Source organism: Vidua chalybeata, chromosome Z, assembly GCF_026979565.1.
Source record: "Vidua chalybeata isolate OUT-0048 chromosome Z, bVidCha1 merged haplotype, whole genome shotgun sequence".
Classification (NCBI taxonomy): Eukaryota; Metazoa; Chordata; class Aves; order Passeriformes; family Viduidae; genus Vidua; species Vidua chalybeata.
In genome coordinates, this window is record NC_071570.1 from 64,504,892 (window position 1) to 64,527,572 (window position 22,681).

Genomic DNA, 22,681 nt, shown 5'->3' on the forward strand with positions numbered 1-22,681 from the left:
CAGATTTTAAACCAACATAAGATTCAATACTCCTATTCAGTGCTGAAGCTTGATTTCAGTCTTATAGCTTCTCCCAGCCTACACCACACTCTCAGTACTACTATTTTTATCCAGACTCTGCCTTATACCACCTTACTCCCATTTCTGTCATATTTGTGAGGTGTGATAATGCCTTTATGCACCTAATTTGCAGAGATAAGACTAAATTTCAGTTAGATTTTACTACATTCATCTCCTTCTTCCATCTTGTTAGTTATTATTCAGTAGTTACCAACTTTTGACCAAGTCTCTGCAGTTCTCCACGTCACAAAATTTACGACAAGAAAAAGATCTGCCAATATACTAGAAAGCATGCACCTTTAAGAAAAGCAGTTGAAATTAACTTCTAGCTAAGTAAGTGTTCTTTGTCCAATGTGCATGACTGTTACATACAGTTCTAGGAACATGAGGGAGAGATTTTAATCCCTTTTGCTTTCCTATGCATTTTTCTAAGAGACACTTAAGCATACCCATGTAAGCTTAACAAAGTCTCACTCTGCTTTTCTCATTTGACTGTTCCAAAATCCCTCAAAAAGAGAACAGAGAAAACTGAACTGTGCTGTGCTATAAGACTAGGAACCAGCCAGCTAACATGGAAAATCACCACCACAGGCACTCTTTGGCACACTAGCTGCGTCAACCTGTTAACTGTACAACTTACACACACCTCTGCCTTGCACACACCTACACAAAAAAAGCCATTAAAACTCAGCAGAGTTTATGCCACCTCTGAGCTAGAACTAAATGGACCAAGTGAAAACCTCAGTATGTCTTAACAAAGAGACTATGAAAACATGAAATAGCAAGGTAAGTACACAGTAAAGAGAATAATAAACAATCCTATTTAAATAATTTCACAAAGGGCAGAAAACTTCTAAAAGTTTCAACTGCTGAAGCAAACAATGCCATAACTTTAGAAGAGACAGAGGTGTGACAACAGCATACCGTTCAACACTGAGAAGAAATCCGACTGCCTATCTCATTTTTGCAAGAACCACCAATAAGCAAGTGAAATACAGCTAAACTTCAAGAAAAATAGCTCTTGAAATAGCTGGCATTTTTCTTACTGAAGAATCAGATTAGGAAATTAATTCTGGAACTCATTAAAGGCCTTAGCAAAAAACTTTCCACTTTTACATGCTAGGTATCTGTGCCCTCAGGTGAAAAATACACCTTTTTTGAGTCATTAGTTCTGAAACAATGTTAATAAAGCTATATAAGTGAGCAGATATCCTTGACAATAATGAAGGAATTTCTAAGATGCTGTTCAATTTGTCTGCCATTACCCTCATTAAATGTACCAGAGGCTCTTTCACCTTCCTCCTCTTCCTTGCCCCTCACCCTCTTTAATCAAACACAGATTTTGGTTTTGTGCTCCCTTCTCGTCTCCTCCTGCAAACTAGATTGTTTTGAGAAAGAGATGTGTCAAATGCACAGGTGGATTAACTGCTTCTACAATGAGAAAACCCTGACAGTTATTTTTACACTACAAATTAAACCCCCACCTGAATTGTGAATACATGTTCAAATCTTCCAGCATGCACTAGGAACAACAGAGGGGAATATAATCTAGAGTACAACCCCTACCGAACAAATCTCACTGTGTAACGTAAAAAAATTTCTGTGTAAAATGAGAAAAAGAAAAAACCCACCTGTTTCTAGACTGGAATATAGGTTGAGATGATTACTACAGAGGCTTGGTAACATGCTGCTTTTAGAGGAACAAAGACATTTCTCTAGCATCTTTTTTTTTTATTTTAAGGTATGGAAATGACAAAAAAATCCACAGACGCTTAGAAAGCACAAAAATCCATGCAAGAAAAAAAACTATGGGGAAAACTGTGGTTTGACTAAGTAACACAAGCAATTCCCTCATGTTCAGTATTAGGCAAGTATTCAACCTTGAATCTTGTAACATCTCTAGTGCTAACTCTACTAACAGATGGCAATACTGATAAGAAATGAACTGAATTCTGATCATTCCTAAATTTTATAAATAGAAAATATAATGTAATTTATCAATAAAATAACCATACATAGCCTCATGAGCCATAAACACAATTTCCGTTATGTGGCTAAACAGATGCATACAGATGCATAATTCTATGAAAAGCAGGAGGTAGACTCAAAATAGTAACAATAAAAAAGAAGATAAAAATTTTCCTACATAAATCTACACATAATTACCATACAATTCCTGAGTTGATTATCAAAAATTAGCTAAACCTAGATGGCGATCATCCCACTCCACCCAGCTGGAGTACTGTGTCCAGGTCTGGTCCACATAATTCAAGGAAGATGTGAACAGGCTGGAGACTATCCAAAGGAGGGACACTAAGATGAACAGGGCTGGATAACCAGTTCCATGAGGAATGAATGAGCTAGGCCTCATCTCTCTGAAGAAGAAAAGGCTCAGGGGCATCTCATCAGAATATTCCAGTAGTTAAAATCGCTCACTGAAACAATCTCCCTCAGTAAGAAGAAAAACGTCACTGGAAGTTTTCAAGCTGTGACCGGACAGGTTGCAAGATAATCTCAGTTATACTCCCTGTCCCACAAAAGGTTGGGATGTAAGAACTTTCAAGGTCCATCCCAATCTGGACTGATTCATGGTTCTATGATTCTATACATTCCAACCCTCATAAAATTTTATACTCACAAAAAACCTACAAACTATTAGCACTTGAAGATGAACAACTATTGCTATTTCAGTTTAGCAAAAAACGGAACACCAACAAAAAAAATTGGTATGGTGTGAAGTTGGCCTGAAAAGTAGCTGAAAATACTGAAATGTGAACACAAAAATTATTTTTCTGGGTCTGATCTTCATAAGAATCAGACTGTAACTTGCCATAACACACTGTGTGCACCAAGTGTCCTGGAAACCTCAATACTCAATTCCTGAAATATGACTGGAGCTTTGAAATTAATATAGCATCACTGGGTACATTAATTTGTACATGTGAATAATTATAATAAAAACATACCCTATACAGAAAAGCTATGTATTTAAAGAAAATTATTAAATATTTAAGAGGCCCTGTTAGCTGCTTTAGAAAAACCTTTTTAAAGGCAGATTCCTGAGCTTTTACCAGAGAAATTAAGATGTGTCTATACAGAAAGTAATGAAATATTATTTTTGCCATCTTAAGTATTTCTTGTACTTTCATTACAGATCTCCCCTATTAGCAACTGTCCTGACTTTATCCCTGACTAATTACAGAAAGAGTTTTCAGCAAATAGGTCCTATAACATGGATCTCCACCTCTAAACAGTATCTTTATAAATATAGATAGAATCACTTGAGTTGAGATGACCACTGGGGATCATCTAGTTCAACCCTGCCCCCCCTTACAACCCCAGCTCAGGTAGCATGAACTACATCTGGTTGCTCAGGGCTGTCTTCCATTGGGTCATGAACATCTTCAATGATGGAGAGTTCATGACCACTGAGCAATCTTTATCACTGTTTGATCACCTTCACCATAAAAAAAAATCCAAACAAAATAACAAAGAAAAGCATCCTGTTGTATTTAAAGGGCAATTCAAGTTTTTCCATTTGTCTCCATTACCTCTTGCCCTGTCACCTCACACCACTGAGGCCTGTCTGGTACTCTCATCTTAACCCTTCCCACATGATTTTTATACTCATGTTTAAGACCTACCCCCTCTTCTCCAGGTGAGAAATAACTTGACTAACTCCATGTCTATCTTGTACTGGTGAGCCCAGCACTGAATACCCTAGGATGTGTCTCACCAGTGCTGAGCAGAGCAGAACGGATCATCCCTCTCAAGCTGCTGACAACAGTCCTCCCAATGACACCCAAGAAACCATCAGCCTTCTTTGCCACACAGTCACACTGCTGGCTTTGTTCACATCCTCACACCCACATGCTTCTCTGCAGCTTTCCAGCTGCTCACCACCTGCTTAGGGTTACTACTCCCTAGTACCAGAGCTTTGTGTTTCCTTAGTTTAACTACGCAAGATCTCCTGCAGCCCAACTCTCCAGCCTGCCCACATCACTCAGGATGTCAGCACAACTATTTGGTGTTTCAGCTGCTCCTCTTTCAGTTTTGCATTATCTGTGAAGTTGATAAGGGTGTGTGCACTCTGTCCAAGCAGGACACAGTATTGGCCCCAGAAGGCACCCTAGGGAATGCCGCCAGTAATTTGGCTCTATCTGGACTTTGAGCTACTGATCATCATGCTCTGTTCCAAATCATTCAACCAGTTTTCTATGCACCTCATGTCCTTTTACCTAACCTATACTTTTTCAGTCTGTCCATAAGAAGACTATGGAAGACAGTGTCAAAAGCCTTACCTAAGTTAGGTTTAACTCTCTCCCTTTCTTCCCCAAGTCAATGACTACATCACAGAAGGCTCTTAGGCTGGTTAAGCACAATTTTCCCATTATAAATCCATGCTGATTACTCCTCACCACCTTCAGCACTAAATATGATTTAAACTAATTTAATAACAGAAACCTTTTTTCTGCTCTATTACTAACAAGACTGATAGAGCAGGTATTTTATATAAAAACTCTTAGAGACCACCTTCAGTCTTTAAATAGCATATGAAAGTAAATAAAGCAGGTCAAGTGTTTAAACTCTGTAAAGCACTGTAATATTTTACTAGTACTGACCATACTCTGGAGGGACACTGAGGAATCAACCCTGGAATACTTACGTGTGGCACAAAGTATTAAAACAAGATGCCTTCTCCTCCCTTCTACTATGCCTACCAGCAAGACATATTGGAAGACGTTTATTTTTGGGGGGAGAAAGATATGAAAGAAACTGGAAAACCAGCATGGGAATTTTACAAATTTATGCTTGAACCAAAATATGGAGTCCTATTCTGAAGAAACCTAAGCCCTCACTAGAAAATTTGTGTTCATCTTCCCTTCACAATCACGGAACATACAGACAAAAAAGCTGGAAAAAACACTGCACAGTATTACACTTTTCAATGAGTAGGCTAGTAGATGAACTGCCAAAGTCCCACACTGGCATTATGGGACTCAATCAATGACATAACATAAAAACTAAATAAAGAGTAGGTCAAGAGACTCTAGTAACTGTTTAAACAAAACTACATTATCTAATGTTAACTATAAACAATGCCTAACCTAAAGAAAAATCATCCTCAAACTTCCGGCTCCAAATGCTGTCCTACTTCTGGTTTTATTTATCTGAAGTTTTCATTTACCTATGAACTAACACCTTCAGTTTACTTACTGCTTCATTTCCTGTAGCAAGTTAGGTACAATGTTGTTTTGCTGTGTTTAACCACTAATGTAAGACAGTGCTTCTAACACCACACATCCAGCCAGAAAGTAGCCCCGAGTACACTACCCACCAACTTTCGAAAAATAAGGTGTTGTCTTCCACACGCAACAGGAACTGATGAAGAAATTCATTATCTAAAAAAGATAATATTCTATCTCAGCTTGCCACCTTGAACATTCATGTGAAGATACCAGAACTTCACTCTATGATCAGGTGGAAAAATTGTCTACTTTAATGCAATCCATTCTTATTTAGTATTCCTCTCCCTGTCTTCATCTTCAGTACTTTTTCTTATTATGTTGCCTGAACAAGCTCCAAGAGTGACTGTAAGAATATATCTGCTTTGGGCAAGATTTGTTTTAACCAGACAGTATTTTGACAGCCTATTTCATTTTGTGTGGTTGATCACTTTCAGATTTCAACTGATTTCCATTTCAAACTGATAAGCACTGCTCAAAAACACTGTATGAAAATGCCAGTTTTGCTGCAATACTAGAACAGCTCCTGCCACATTAATGCAACATTAGGACGGACAATGATTTTGTCAACTAAGATTTCAAATCAAATACATAAGAGAATCAGCATTCATTAAAGCATCATCAGCATTCATCAGCACTCATTAAATCCAAAGGCATTTTCTTATGCCATTTGAGCCTCTGTCACTGAGCTCCGCAAATGAGGCAGAAAGCAAGGGAAAAAATGACCTAAATAGAGTTGCCCACTCTATTCCCTAGCATCCTGTGCGTCCCACCTAGCATTAAGCTGCAACACAAACACACCACTGCTATGCTCCATAAAAATGAAAACACACACACACACTGAACAGACATGTTAGTTTCACTCCAGATCAAAGATTTAAAAAATGAACCCTACTGGGGGATTCTGAGTTTGTGAATAAAGAGGTCTTATATGTTAATATCCTCCCACTGCTTGAATATTAAAGAATACACACTACAAGAAGACATATTCCCCAGACCTCCCTGAGCAAACTATATTACAACATCCTTATGGGAAGTGCAGAACCTGCAAGTGCTTTATTTCCCATCTCTATGAAAGCCAGAACGCCAACTTTACACTATTTAAAAGCATACTCATGTTTAAAAAAGCATTTGTAACATCTTTATAGCCTAAAAATTGGAAGACGAGGAATTAATGTTGTATCTGGTTTGTGTTTGAGCTTTTTTGTTTGCTTTGGGCTTGTTTTTTAATTCGCAAAACAAGCTTGGAGAAGCTTGTTACAGAAGCTATTATAATTTTATGTCCTACTTAAAAATGACAATGGCTCCTGAAATCCTAAGAGTATGTAACATAATTCCAAACTTAACTCTATCAGTCAAGTTATGACAGAATATAAAGAACGAACCCAGAATTTCACACAGATTTTTAGGTTAACTTTCTGACCTATCTATATATATATCTCTTTAAATACAAGTGTATGTTACTCCCTAAATTATCCACTATACTTGCAAGAACTACAAGAACAATATATTTATAGAAATTATACTAATGAAAAAATGTAAGCCTCTGAACCATTTCATTTTGGGGAGAATATGATAAGGATATGGAAGAAAAGGTTTATTTTCTATTCTAATACACACCTTGGAAGTGTTTGAGTAAACCTGTCGATCTTCTACAGTGAAATCCAAAGGCTGTGTTTAGAGTACTTACTAATTACATGGACTCTCCATAACATTATCTGATCTTGTATTTCACACAACTTCAACAAAAAACTAGTCTGCCTCTAGTGGAAGATTCTTTCTATTACCAGCACTAAAGGAATCCAAATTAACCTGATGTACGGATAAATACAATAAAACCTAAATATAAGTTTACAGTTTATTCCAGATGTCTCCTCTCTCCAAGCATAACCTATATGAAAACAACCCTAAATTGGTTGAGCAGCAAGGCAGTTAAAACATTTATAAAAATATCACCGTTAACGCTTTTAAAATTAGAAATTATTTTAATTCCTTTTAAATCCATTATTCAAGACTACCTGAATTTTTAAAAAGATCCAACATGTGGGCATTACTTTGGTTGATTCTATAAAAATCGAAAAGATAAGTTATCTTTTTTTTTTTTTTTTTAGCAGAAAGCAACGCAATACAAAATGATGACATGGTAAATAAAAGTCTTTTATGCCATGGATAGTTTTTTTCTTCAGATCTATTAACAGAAATTAAGTTTTTCACTCTACTGAGAAGGGGCTACCTTGACTGGAAAAGTCTCCCCAACAGGTAGTTTAAACCATAAGCAGAATAGCTCACTCTTCCTGGCAACCTCTGCAGTACTGCTATGAAAACTTGCAAAAAACTAACTCAGCCTTTTTCCCGTAAACTGATCCCACTCAGTACCGGAGGACCAGCTCCCCGTGAAGGGGAAGGAGTCTGACCTCCCGGCTGCCGCCGCTCACTCTCCCGACTTGCGGGTGGGCTGCGCTCCGCAGACTCCCGGCAGTGTCCCCGTGAAGCAAACTTCCTGCTGGAACGGAACCAGAGGAGGGAGGGAAGGTGAAGAGGTGGGACGCAAAACTTCTGCGAAACTTCCAGCCGAGCGTGACACACGCTCTCCTCGGCTAGCGGTGGGGGTCCGGCAGCATGGTACCCACTCCCAACAAGGATTGAGGCGGGGCGGTGGGTACTCACTGATTGGTGGGGGGCGCGTTGAGCGGAATGGCCACCTCCTCTTCCTCGTACTCCGGTCCGTCCAGTGAGTCTCCCTCGTCCACTGTCCCCAGCCCCCCAGTCAAGACAGGGGGGGGCGGGGGCGGCGGCAGCGGGGGGAAGCCAGGATCGGCAGCCCCAGCGGTCGCTGGAGAGGCTGGCCCCGCGCCCAGCTCCAGCAGCCCCAGAACCGAGCACAAATCCGGCCCGCCTGGGGGGCCGCCGCCAACCAAAAACGGGTTTTGCGGCTCCGGCGCCCGGCCACGGCACAAGGCGGGGCAGTGCCCCAGCTCTCCGGCCGCGGCGGCTCCCGCCGTCCCGGCTACAGCGCCCGAGCCGCCCTCCTCACCCGTGGCCTCGGCCGCCATCATGTTGAGCCTCGCCGGCGGCCTCACGCCGGGGAGGAGGCGACAAAGGGGCTCTGGGCCCCTGCCCCCACCGTGCCCCGCCCCGACCCGGCAGGCAGCGGACCCGGGACGCGGCTGAAATTTCCCGGCGGAGACGGGCCGGGAACAATGCCTGGCTGGGCGGGGGCTGGACCGCTCCACAGGGCCCGGCACGGCTGCCTCGGCCCGCGGTCGCCCCAGGGAAGCGCCGCCCGCCCGGGGAGCTCCGCGCTTGCGCGGCACCTCTGCGCCTGCGCGGGCGGCACAGCCCCGGCCGTGCTGTACGGTATGGCGAGCGCGGATGGCTGCTGTTGTGCAGGCCAGGGAGACAAAGGGCTCGTTCCGCGGTCGAGGGGCTGGGAACGCGCGGGAGTAGAGTCGGATTCACTAGTTCAACCCAACATGAGCACTGTAACTCTGAAGCCATATGATCCAGCGTCAGATCCGGGTGCCTTTTGAACACCTCCAAGGATGATGACTTCATTACCTCCCTAGGCAACGTGTTCCAATGCCTGACCACCCTAACAGTGAAGAAAAGCCATTTGGTGTCTTCCAGCTCAGTTTAGTCTGTATGATTCTGTATAATCTGAATCTCCTCCGTCTCGGTTTGAAGCCATTTCCCCTGGTCCTGACACTGCAGACACAGTAGAAGAGACCAGTCCCCACATCACTATGCCCTCCCTTCCAAGTATTGCTAGAACAAGTGGAAACGGTTTTGTCAAGGGAGCATTAGACTGGATATTAGGAAAAAATATTTCACTGAAAGGATGGACAAGCACTGGAACAGGCTTCTGGGCAACACCTGTCAGTGTTAAGTTGATGGTTAGACTTGATCTTGGTGGTATTTTCCAACCTTAATGATTCTGATTCAGTTCTAGCAATAAATTTTAAAAATACATCTTGGTGGTACTGTTTACCTTGTAAGAACTCAGTGTCTGCTTTACTCTGTTCTTCCCTGAAACTGTATTTTTGTCATGTTACTCCAGCTTGCAAGCTCTCAGTTCACCTTATGCAAATCTATACCTACCTTCGCCATCAACCATTTTTCTCCCTAAAGTGGGTTTATTTGGTACATCAGCTTCACTTCACACCTAAATACCTCTGGGATCAAGAAGACATCATGTGATTGCCATTACCAGGTATGTAGATATCTTTACTTTTTTTTTGTTTGTTTGTTTGTTTTTTCCTCCCAGTGTTAAAGAGCTGACAAATAGCAGCACGTTTACACTTGCATGCTTCTCTACGGTTCTCAAAAGGCATCTAAACATTCAAGTTTTCAAAGATTTGTGTTACCCAAAAGTATTAAGTGAATTTTTCCTGAGGCCAATAAACAAACTACTGCTCCCACTTTCACAGCTCTCAAGCTCTTTTTATCTGCTGAAATTTTTTCATATCTTTCTTTCTGAGGGCAAACTCTGCTTCCAACTTACACTACTAAGACATGTGGAATTATGCTGGTTTTTTTGCCCAGGGTCACAGTGAAAAGAGAAGCTGGCTCTAGCCCACAGTCTATACCATTGTAATATACCCATATACTGCTGTTCTTCTGCTTTAAGAAATTGTAATTTCAAGGAATATTGTAGGCTGCTCTGTCTGTGGCTTTCCCCTTACTGCTTCTTCCTTCCCTCAGAGATTTCTTGTGAAAAATACCAATCACTTGGTTTTTAAAATTTTAAAAGTTTAATAATAATAAAATAGTTATAAAAATAGTAATACAATTAGAGTAATAAAAATTTAGAGTTAGGACAATTACATGACAATAAAAAGCAAAGAATTACGGATGTCCGGATGCTCTCAGGCACTTAAGCCATGACAAGCATGTTTTGTGAACAAAGGAATAACCCTTAAAAACCATACACTGTTGCATATTCATGCATACTTCATGGTTATGCGTACATTCTATTTAAAATAAGAAACTCTGTCTGGAATATGTCAACTCCTTCTAATCCCCACGGCGTCTTCAAGTCTGAGCAAGGCCTGAAGAAATTAGCTTCTTCTGATAAGAGAACCATAAATTCTTCTTCTCTGGAAGATTTAGGTGTTTTGGGATTGTTCTCTCAAAGCAAATAACTCTTTTTAAAAAAACCCACATACATAGCTTCTATTTTAACTACAAAACTGCTGTGGTGTGGTTTTTGCTTTAAGTTTGTGTTTGCCCACTATTCTCCTCCCTGATCTCCTCCCCTCCTGAATTACCCATCTCCTGAAGCCCTTCCCTAACTTCCTCCCTCCCAAGTTGTCAATCCTCCCTATCCCTACCCCTTTTTCCAGAGTGTTCCTTGTCTATCTTGTAGTATTCGATACCCCATTTGTTGCTTTGTATTATTCCCCTCCCCTGCTCTCCCTGATAGGTTTATAGAATGTTAATCCTGCCCTAGATTCCTCCCCGGCCATGCCCTCATTGGTTAGTTGCCCTATACTACTGCCCTATAAAAACCTCTGTAGACCACCCCCAGGCTTTGTCTTGGGGTCCCAGGTTGTGGACCTAATAAATCCATCCAGTTTTACCCCATGTCCCGTGTTGTCGCTATCTGCTCCTGCACTGGACCAAGCAATAATAGGGCATAGCAGAGCTGTGGGGGGAAGGTCACGCCCCTGCTGTTGCTGCCCAGCACGATACGACAGCGCACTGTGACAGATGGTAGCAGAGGATGGTTCCCTCTTTTGTCTTTTAAAACAAACGGGCAAATCTGTGGGGGCGCCTGCCTCACTGAAGAAGAAGAAGGGAAAGGAACACCAGCGACGATGATCAGCGAGCTCTGCTTTGGACTCTAAGAGGAGCTGAGCGGCAAATTTGAGGCTCCGGGACTCTCTTGTCCTTGCCAACGTGCTCTCTGCCCCGACTTTCTTCTTGCCATAGGTGCCTCGAGGGGGCAGACTTACCCAAAGGACGAAGAGAGAAGGCTTGTTGGACAGCTCACAGTAAGCTGAGTCAGGGCCCTCAGCAGTGAGAGGGAAGATCCCAGAATCTCTGCAGGGCAAGATGTTCGCATTGGGACGAGCACACCAGGGGCTGATAGTGGCAGCGCCCAAGGCCCCAGGGACGGGCCTTGAAGCACCAGGAACACCTAAGTCCCTGGAGGCAACAAGCTGAGAAAGAAAATGTTCCCAGCTAATCGCAATTCCACCACGGAAGCCAGCTCCTGAGCTGGCTAAGGAGAACGACTCCAGGGCCGACGCTGCCTGATAAGAAGCTGATCTGAGGGGATTTCCACCGTCACTCCCTTGGATCCTCAAGGCGAGTGGCCAGAAACATGCCTCCACCTGCGCTCCGAGGGTAAGTGAGCCAAAGCAGGGCATATCCCCGGCGGGTGGGTTTTAGTCTCCAAGATCTGGTGGCCAAACTTGTGGAGATCACACGTACCCTCCGCTTTCTCCAACATCGGGGCTCTTCCCCCAAAAGGTTGAAACATTCCCTGAGGGTACCCTTCACTTATCAGGAGAGTGTTTGTTCTATTCTCTCTTACTCAAAGCTGGGCTCTCCCCCAAAAAGCTGGGGCATCCCATGAGGGCTGAGAGAGTAGAAAAAACAAGAATGGGGCAGAAATTTCCCATGAAACGACAGCACGTTCATAAGTATAGGGGAGAATTTAATATTAAAGAGGCCCCCGACATCCACACACACCATTGAGATCTTGTTGCAGTGGGCCCCTCCCCTGTAAGTTCCCCTGTGGTTTCTGTGAAGCCCCCTGTACCCTCTGTCCCTCAGACTCCCCAATACCCTTCCCTATCCTCCCTTGGAGATGGCATTGGCTGCGCCATCCCTAGTGCCCTGCCGGACACTGTTCAGGCCATATGAGGGAACTGCAGTATGCCTGGCCCCACCCTTTCCAAGACGGCGATGGCCACACCACTTGGAGCCCACTTTCCCACCATAGCTCTTCTTCTCCGGCCCCAAACTTACCGCCAGCCCTGCCTTTTCCGCAGAGGCCGCTACACGAATTGCGTGTAGGAGGCCAGTCCCCTTTGTCGGAAGGCGGAGCTGGACCACCCCCTACTCCTTCCTCCAACTCCTCCTCTGATGGGAGGTCCCATCTTTGGGAGGTCCCTCCCCTGTCTGGGGGGACTCCTTCGGAGGAAGGTGGAGCCAGAAACCCAGACCAGGACGTCGCTGTTTTGTTTCCCCCCAAGGATGGCTGCTCCCAGGTCAGTCATCTCACCCCATACTACTTGCAGCAGTCACCAATGCAATCATGGTTTTTCCTGTGAATTAAATCAAATTCGGATTCAATTGGCATTCAGTTTTTGGAAGGATCTTCTGAAAGGCCTTGATCCTTCGAGGCCTCTCCAAAAACCCTTCTGGATCATAGACTTGGAAGCTGCAGCAGTTGAAATAGACAATCAAGTAAAAAAAAAAACAAAAAGAAAATAAAAAGGAACAGTCAAAATAAAATTACTTCTTGAAATTGCAGAGGTGATTGCTCAAGTCCCCTATCCATTTCCCTAAGTGTACCCTACCTGTTATTCCTTTTGATTTCCATATTACTACCATTTAGTATTAAAAGTAGAAATTAAATATTGATTTATTAATCAACTCCCCACATCTCAAACCAGGTTTTCTGTATTATGCAATTGTCCTTTATGTTCTAGAGAATTTTGAAATAATTTATTTCTTGAGTTATATATTATAGAAGGAAGAGCCACCCAATCAAGTTAATGCCCAACGTTTCCACACAGCTGTCAGAGAAAAAATAAAATTAGTAAAATTACATCACCCTTCCATGATTGTGTCTTGCAAAACGATTAGCCCCCCTGAAGTACTTTGTGTTACGCAGAATTTAAAATCAGTTTTCTTCAGTCACTTGTCAAGCCCCAGAAATTCCAATACCCCAAATTTCACTGTGCTTCATACCTCGGATCCACCTGCACTTCATGAGGACTTTGTGCATTTTATATTTCGTGAAGAAGATTTTTATCCTATATGTTATAGCAATGATAAGTTTATCCTTTTCCTGATAGTTTCTGAATCTCCTCTGTTGTTTTATTAAATTGTTACATGTTGTGAAAGTATAGTATCTGTTATGTAAAATTTGTTGTATCTGTTATATGACTCTTGTATTGTCATACACCCATACCGTTCATCAATTTGTTTAAACACCAGGGCTCTCCCCCTCTTTATTTTAAAAGAAAAGGAGGAGCTGCTGTGGTGTGGTTTTTGCTTTAAGTTTGTGTTTGCCCACTATTCTCCTCCCTAATCTTCTTCCCTTCCCGAGTTACCCATCTCCCGAAGCCCTTCCCTAACTTCCTCCCTCCCAAGTTGTCAATCCTCCCTATACCTACCCCTTTTTCCAGAGTGTTCCTTGTCTATCTTATAGTATTTGATACCCCATTTGTTGCTTTGTATTATTCCCCTCCCCTGCTCTCCCTGATAGGTTTATAGAATGTTAGTCCTGCCCTAGATTCCTCCCTGCCATGCCCTCATTGGTTAGTTGCCCTATACCACTCCCTCTATAAAAACCTCTGCAGACCGCCCTGGGCTTTGTCTTGGGGTCCCAGGTTGTGGACCTAATAAATCCATCCAGTTTTACCCCATGTCCCGTGTCGTCGTTATCTGTTCCTGCGCCGGACCAAGCAATAACTGGGCATAGCAGAGCTATGGGGGGAAGGTTGCGCCCCTGCTGTTGCTGCCCAGCACGATACAACAGCGCACTGTGACACAAATCTACATTCACCATACTATTAAAATGTTAATACAGCACTTCTGATCAATATAGTATATATAGTATTCAGTTTATTATTTGTGAAAAGCCAATCATAAAATATGCATTTTTCATATTTCTGAACAAAATAATTTTAACCTTGTTACTGTAGTAGTACAATAAGCCTAAATATAGAAATGCAGTGTAAATATTTAAAAGATTCCCTTTATTAGGCAAGCTTTTCTAAGTGCCTTCCAGGGCAGGAGCATGTGTGTGGGGGCGTAGGGATTAGAAGGACAGCTGTGCTAAGAATTTCACTCGGCGGCTAATACGTCTACAACGCTCTTTCAAGAGGTTTATTTTGGTGAGACCAGTTTTAAATTTGAAAAGGATTCTGCAGAGAAAGAGCTCCTAGTAACATCAGCTGAGCTGTTACCTCTGTGTTCACCCAACACGCCTTTTCTGTTCACTTTGCAGGCAAAGTTGCCATCCTGCGTTACTTGGTGCTGGAGGTTCTACACATCAACTTGTGTCACTTCTTAAGCCTTGGAATTTGACTGCCTCTTTAGAATCATGAAATACCTTAGATTGGAAGTGATCTATATGGATCACTGAGTCCAACTCCCTGCTCCTGAAATAGAGATTTTTGGAGTTCACTTGGGTTAACAAAATGAATTAAGCATTTAAATTTTAGCTTGTAGAATTATGTGTTGAATTTTAACCTTTTACTTAAGAAACCACTGCCATGGTATAAAAGGCCCAGGAAAATGCAAATTTCTGAAGCTTCTGGCATAAAGAACAATACCGGAGGAGACCAGGAGATGCAAAGAGCCCAGATAAAGGGGCTCCTTTGTCTCCAAGCCTATCAAGACTGACAAACGTAATCAGGACCAAAAGTGCACGCGCAAAGGAGAAAAGTTCAAAAGTTCAATCATAAGGAAGACCACAATCTTCAGCCTCAGAGACCACTGTGACCACCACAGCAAAACACGCATGCCCAGAAGGGCGTGGACCTATTTAGCATGAGAGGCGAGGACAGGCGGAGCCAGGGGTTGAATATGCATGAAAAAGTTGTGTAATGGCTTGCATATGGAACACCTTTGTGAATAAAGATGTGGGTCAGACTGAGGCTCGGGGCACAAGTTTTTATGAGAGATATCTCACTTGTGCCGGGCGCTGACATACATACCCACTTCATAACTACATCAGGTTGTGGAGTCTGTTTATTCCACATATTGCTTCACTCCTCTCAAGACTACTCAAAAGTAAAGCTACAAGCCTTCATGGGACTTTTTTATAAATTGATGTATTTGGATGAAGGGGCAAGTGTAACAATATTTTTCTTGATACTTCTTGAGTGCAGCCTTGCACTCTTTCTCCCAGGTCTGGAGCAGCTCCGGCGCCCTTCGGTACCGCCTCCCCCCAGACGCCTGGGTCTGCCGCTTCTCTCCCGCATGCCGCTGCTGCTGGCATGCCGGTCAGGGTCTGCCAGGTTCTGTCACCTGCGCAAGAGTCTGAGGCGAAGAGGGAAGGAATATCCAAATCACCCACGAAGGAAAGCAGGAAGGCTTTATTGTCACAGAGAGCTGCAGTGGGGGGGTAGCGACCCACGCTTCCCACTCCACATGGGGGAAGTGGCGCCAGGACCCAGGAAGGAGCGGGATGATATAGGGGATGTGATAGGGAGGGCAGACGCCGCCCCCCAATCCGTGCGGGTGCCGCGGAGATGACATAGGACAGCGACCAACCGGGACACTGCAGGGGCAGACACTGAGCCTTGGGCTGAGTGGGATCATGGGGATGGGGCGGCAGACACGGGGTTCCCGGGGCCAGACTGGGGAGTGGTCATAGGAGTGGCGGGGGGAAAGCCCAACGGCAGGCAGCATGGGGCCAGACATCGTGGGGGGGGACGACAACACGAGGGGTGCACGGGGGTACACAGGACTCGGCTAGCTAACACAAATAAGAACCCCTAATCTAAACCCAATCCCAGGATGCAACACTTGAGCTTCTGCAAATACATCTTATTCTGAAATCCCTGATATAAATGACACTAGGATAGCCACTCCTTCATCCCTCCTGTGTCAGAGTGGTGTCAGGCCAGATTCCTTGAAAAGTACATTTGCATGTTCCTTAGTTTGAGCTAATATAACAGTACATATTGTGAGAACAGTGGCAGGGGGGAGGTGTTCCAGGCAGATGTATGCCTGATTACGAGCTCAGGTATTCAGGCTGGGTTTGTCACTGATTTGTATGGCATTGGGCAAGTAATTTAAGCAAAGTTATTCTTTCTCCATCAGTGAAGTAACAAGCTATTTCACACATATGTCAGAGAATCAATTAGGGTTTTTTAAAAAATTTGAAAGCTGCTAAACACCCTAATTATTAGGGTGACAAGCCACATAAAGTATGACACTGTATTTCAGTTATTTAAAGGCAAAGTATTATTTTTATAGTACATACAAATACCACAAAACATTCCCTTTCACTCCTTATTTCCTGACTCTTTCTTCTGCCTGAGTACAGTTTATTTCTACCTTTCTAAAGTTTTATCCCATTTCAGAAATTAAGAGCATCAGAGGAATTTTCAGTCTTTCTGTCAGAAGACGTAGTGTTAAGAAAGCAGCTTTCCTGTAATGAAGAACCTGGAATGCTCCAACTATTCCAGTTCTTCCCCTTGTACTCCCACAGGTAGAAAATAAACAGTTACAGAGAGTGTTGCTTCTTCCTACTTGCATAGCTGTCATGCTACATATATTGCTTTTCTGCTTTTCATACACTTGCCATGCTATCAAGGAAGTTGTAGGTGCATGGGGGCTGGGAGGAGACACAACTAGGACAGGTGACCCCAACTGACTAAAGGGGTATTCCAGACCATGTGACATCATGCTCAATATATAGAGATAAGAAAGAGGAGGAGTGAGAACATGTGGAATGATGACATTTTTTTTCCCAAGTCACCACTACATGTGATGGGGCCCTCTCTCCTGGAGACGGCTGAACAACTGTGTTCCCTTGGGAAGCAGTGGATTGATTCTTTGTTTTGCTTGTGGGCATGGGTTTTGCTTTCCCTCTTAAACTGTCTGTATCTCAGCCCATGAGTTTTCTGACTTTTACCATTTCAATCCTCTCCCTAGTCCTACTGGTGGGGCAGTAAGCAAGCAGCTCTCTGGGCCTTGGCTTCTGGCTGGGCTTTTAAACCATGACACCCTGTCAATCCAACACCTCTTTAACTGCAGTAGCATACAAAAAAGTGCTACATGATTGCTCTGTCAGTCTTTCTTAGTGTCTGTGATCCTTTTATTAAAATTCCATATTATTGTCTGTGTTTAAATGAAAGAGAAACCTTATGTCCTGGTTTAGGGCAAATTTGGGAGAGAACCCCCAAAGGAGTTCTTCTATAAGGCGGATTTAATTGGCCCCTCTTTTCAACTGGCTCGGGAAAAAATACTTCTTTGGAGAAAAGTGGAAAAAATTGTTTATTAAACAAGCAAACTTAAACAATATTAAAGAATGAAACTTTTTGCTGCTGTAAAAGAGGGACGAACTTAGAAAAATCCCCCCCCCCCCCCCCCAGGCTGCAGCTCGACTCACTCAGTGTCTTATTAGTCTTTTTGGTGCTGGAAATGCTGCAGCCCAGGCCCAGCCTGCTGGGCCATAGGTGTGCGCTACTGGTGCTTTTTTTGGTGTTCAGTCTAGAGCAGGTTTGAGCAGGTCTAAAGAAAAGGAAAAGCCACAGTCCAAGGAACTTTTTTGCCTCAGCTAGTTAAAACTAACTAAAAAGCAAAGGAGAGCTCTGTCTTGTCTGTCTGTCTGCAGACAACACAGTCCAGGAGCAAGAATGTGGAGGAGTGAGTGCAGTTTCTGAAAACAAACTCTGCGCTTCTTTTCTCGCTCTTCACTCCTGGAACAAGTCTTAAAGGTGCAAAACGTATTATTTTGTATAAACAGAACAGATGATTTGGGATAAAAGTATTATATAGTCAACTTAGGACATTCCACCCCTTATCCTTATATTGTTAGTTTACTACTAAAACCAATATATCTATTTTAACTCTACAAACACATCTAATATACAGTTATATAAAGATAATGGTAGTAACATTTAGTAAACAGTGATATTTACACATAGTTCTCATTTAACAATTAAATCTCCTTGAGGTACACATCATGTTCTTTTATCTTTCTGCATTATTTACTATGTGTAACCTGGTTCTTGAGTAAAGACAACCCCATGAATGGGTTTGTCTGTACTTGAGGTAGAATTGATCTACACTGTTTTCTTTAACAAACTTTTGACATGTACTACTGGGACTTTATCTACTATTTGTAAAGGTTCAGATTGGGTAGGGCCTACTCGATTAGTAGAGCCTTGGGTGTTAACTAACTAGGTGGCTTTTGTTAGATGCTGTTCCTAATTTTTGAAAGATCCTCTATTTAATGTTTTTAAGGTGGTTTTTAACAGTCTATTGTACTTCTTTACTTTGCTGGCAGTTGGTGCATGGTAGGGAATATGGTACACTTACTCAATGTTTTGTTCTCTAGCTTAGGTGTTGATAAGGCTGTTCTTGAAATGAGTCTCATTGTTTGACTCAATCTTTTCAGGGGTACTATGCTTCTAAAGGACTTGTTTTTTAAGGCTCAGAATGGTTACGTGCCATAGCATGAGGTACAGGGTAGGTTTTTAACTATTCTGTGGTGGCTTTTACTATTGTGAGTACGTAGCACTTGCCTTGGCGTGTGTGGGGCAGTGTGATGTAGTCAATCTGCCAGGCCTCCCCATACCTGTATTTGGACTACTGCTTCCTATACTATAGGGGCTTCACTCGCTTGGCTTGTTTGATGGCAGCACACGTCTCACAGTTATGGATAACTTGAGAAATACTGTCTTTGGTTAAATCTACTCCTCAGTCTCGTGCCTACTTAAAAGTGGCATTTCTACCCTGATGACTGAGGCATCATGGGCTCATCGTGTTAGGAACAACTCTCTTTTATGTTGCTAATTTAAGTCTATTTTTGGCACTCTTATTTTTGCAGCTTGATCTGCCTGCTGATTGTTTTGGTGCTCCTCACTGGCTCTGCTTTGGGGACATGGGCATTTACATGGTGAATTTTTACAGGTAGTTTCTCTACCTTGGTAGCAATGTTTTTCTACTTATCAGCAGCTTAAATTGGGTTTTTTTAAATACTGTTAATTAGTTCTACTTTTCTAGTTATCTCTATAGAGCTATTGACCACTATCTATGAATCAGTGTAGAGGCAGAGCTTTGGTCACTTCTCTCTTTTTGTAATGTCTAGGGCCAGTTGAACAGTTTTGAGTTCAGTAAGTTTATTTGATCTTTTTTCTTTCTTCCTTCTTTCTTTCTTTTCTTTCTTTCTTCTTTCTACTTTCTTTCTTCTGCAACATGCTGTTTGGGGTTTCATATGGCTGCTTTCTACTTTCATTTCATTCTCACAATACGGTAAGAACTATTAGTGAAAAGAGTGTAACGTGTTTCTTCTGCTGGCAGTTGGTTATATGGTAGCGCTTTTTCAGCACCTGTCACTTCTTGTTCATTTTTATGAGCAAGACTAAAGTTTTTACATTTCGGCCAATTTGTAATTATCTCTAAAATCTCAGGGCGATTCAGTTTTCTAATCTGGGCGCACTGTGTGATAAGAGCAATCTACTTGCTCCATGTAGTACTGGTGGTATGGTGGGTGGAGGGAACTTTTTTCTGAACATTACTATTTATATTTACGTATATGTATAATTTATGCCTTCATTAAAAGCATGTTTGCATTCTCCCATGAGCCTGTATATACTGACTCCAAATATAGATACACTGAAAAATTATGTTATGTTTTAAGCAACACTAAAATTATCCTCATCTTTGGAAGCTGATTTGTTAGTTATTGATTTTTTTCCATGAGAAGAAATGAAAAACTGAGTTGCAAAGGACAGCTTTTTTTTTTTTTTTAATTTTAAGTATTAAAATATTTGCATGTAATAATTTCCGTGCTTAGTTAATTACATCTAACTTCCATAAGGGTTCTCAGTAATGATGGAGCTTAGGTTTCTGCAGTATACCTCTGGCTGTTAATGGACAAAAGTTACATGTTGACAAGCATCTTCATATTTTTGCAGCTGCTTAGTATCCTTTGGATGGTGCTTTTACAGCAGCTAGGGAAAGGAAAAAAACATGATAAGAACGAACAAACAGGAAAATATAACATACTCTTAATACCTACAGAACTTCCTCTGAATGATGTAACCTGCACAGGATAAACCCACATTGTCTTTAGTTTCAAATTTGGCTAATTTTTTGTGCTGTTTACTCTGAACTTTTTAAATAAACAGTTAATAACACCGTTGAGGAATGCATCATTCTCACTCATTTCAATAAAATAATTTCTCAGTTTGTGGTTATTAGATCCAATGGCTTAATATAAAATGTCTACCTATATTTTGTATTTAAATAAACGATATATCTGTCAGGCATAGCTATATTTTTAATGCATAAAAATCAACAAAATTCTTTAATGCATGTATTAATCCTATTCTGCCTCAATGGTAGAAATTGATGTCCTGCTTAATAGAACAATTAAAGATCAAAACTCTAGATGTAGCTGTAATACAATGTAGTGTAATATTTGAGGAGTGATGTAACTCATTCTAGAATAACCTAAACATACTCACACAGTACGTTATTCAATTTTAACTTACTGTGGATTGAATTCTAAAAGGTATTAAACAATTAAACTGGCTGTCATTTCACTGTTCTATTTAAATCAGAGGTACCTAGAGATTTAATGGTGATAATACTTTGAAAGGTATAGAAGTCTTATATATATATGCTTCAACATGACATTCATGATGATTAGGAAAAAGGGGAAGTTCAAACATTGCATCTGATATATAGCATCTGCTATATAGGGGCAATTATTGTAGCAACAGTTAGCTACAAATAATACCAGTTTCATTTGATATTTAAATGGTAACTCATTAACACTGATGAAATTTGATCTAAGATTTTCCAAGATGTGCTGGTATATAGCTGTTCATTTGCTGCTTTTTCAGCACCTGTGAATAGCTTTGCAGCCTTCACTGATGTTGCACAATTTGCAGGGATATCCATTTCCTCATAATGAGAATGACACATTGATTTTTCTAACTTTATTTCTGTAAAACAGTGAAAGATGAGCTGTTTGGAGAAGTATATCAATCACAGAGTATATAATATGAACACACGAGGCTTTGTATTTTGGAATTTGTATTGTGTAAACAGCAGTATATGTGCTTATAACAGTAGCAAGGTTTTAGCACAGTGAATAGAAAATTAGCGAAGGCTAAATACTAGTATCCTTCTAATTAATGAGAAATTGCAGTGTAAATGGTAAAAAGGAAACAAAGAGCTGCCTTGGCATACACAAGGAACAGGCACATCTAGTCCCTGCAGCAGGCGAGCATAGGGGCACAGTGATGGGAATAAAGGGTTCTGACTTCTGCTTAAATTCATGCCAGATGGTGGTCAGCAATTCCCAGAGGAACAAAGCCAGACTGGCAGATTTCAGACAAAGTTACAGTCCCCTTCTAATGTATTTAGAGCTGGCAGTGGTCTTCACTGGTCTTCACTATGTAGGTATTTGAGCCTACTGCTCTGTCTTTTAAATCTGGTTTTCACGGCAGGGAGAGATCTCTCTATAGCAGCAGATTAGCTCATAGTACATCTGCACAAGAGAAGACAGTGTCCCTTCTCACCCATAAAGGATGCTTCTTAGTACTGGTTCTTCTTAGGTTTTGTGTATTAGCAGGAGAGTGGAGGACTGACAGATCACCTCCTATGGTACGAATCTTAATTGAGCTTGCCTTTGAAAGCCTGGCCATTCCATGCCTCAATTAAAGCAGATAATAATTGAAAAAGTTATCGGCTTGTGTATGTGATTTACAGCAGTGCACATGATACTGTTCCAGTCTACAACTGAACTCACATATCTGTAACTCAGATTTCTTCTGGATAATGTATTCTTGTGGGAATGAAAATTTGCATTGACGTAAATTTGTTTAGTTACATCTGTGCCAAACTATCTAGTAATTCTGCATTTGCCTTCCTCCTTTGATTTTTCACCCTTCAACTCTACTGTCCTAATCAGCCAATCTACCTATTGGCAGCACCTCTGTTTCCCAGGGAATAGAGTACCTGGACAACAGGAATGCCTGACATTACCTCCTTGTGTGCATACCAGTGTTTGGCCATATTCTGCCTTTTTCTGTCCCTCAGTTTGGATGCCAGCATAAAAAGAATATACACTATTTTTGTTAGAGCTTTACCATGCCTCATCACCTAACTTAAGATCATGGATATCAGACTCTAGGAAGAAATTAAAGTAAATCCTACCTATTAGGTACAGAAAATATGGCATATTTGAGAGTAGTGCCATGTCAGTGGAGAAGCAAGGTCTCAGATTAATTGCTCTGCAGTGCTATAGTGAGAGTACTGTACCAACAATTCCATAAGCAACAATATGAAAACTTTATTATCAGTGTCACATCAAGAGTTTTACATATTGCCAGCTGCTTAAGATCTTAAATAGCTGAGACTCATTGAAAAATAGCAATCCTGTTAACATAGACTTTAATCCAGCCACAGGGTACAAGATACCATATTTCAGATGTAAAAATTGC

At 41.7% G+C, this 22,681-nt stretch overlaps 1 protein-coding gene across 1 annotated transcript in view; it reads right to left on the reverse strand.

The window, feature by feature from the left end:
- RASA1 (RAS p21 protein activator 1) overlaps nt 1–8,579 on the reverse strand; it is a 53,186-nt gene extending 44,607 nt beyond the window's left edge. The window contains exon 1 of the mRNA XM_053932445.1: nt 7,974–8,579. Coding sequence (XP_053788420.1) covers nt 7,974–8,362 — 389 coding nt within the window. The 5' untranslated portion in view covers nt 8,363–8,579. The remainder of the gene's footprint in view (nt 1–7,973) is intronic.
- Between the last annotated feature and the right edge of the window lie 14,102 nt (nt 8,580–22,681).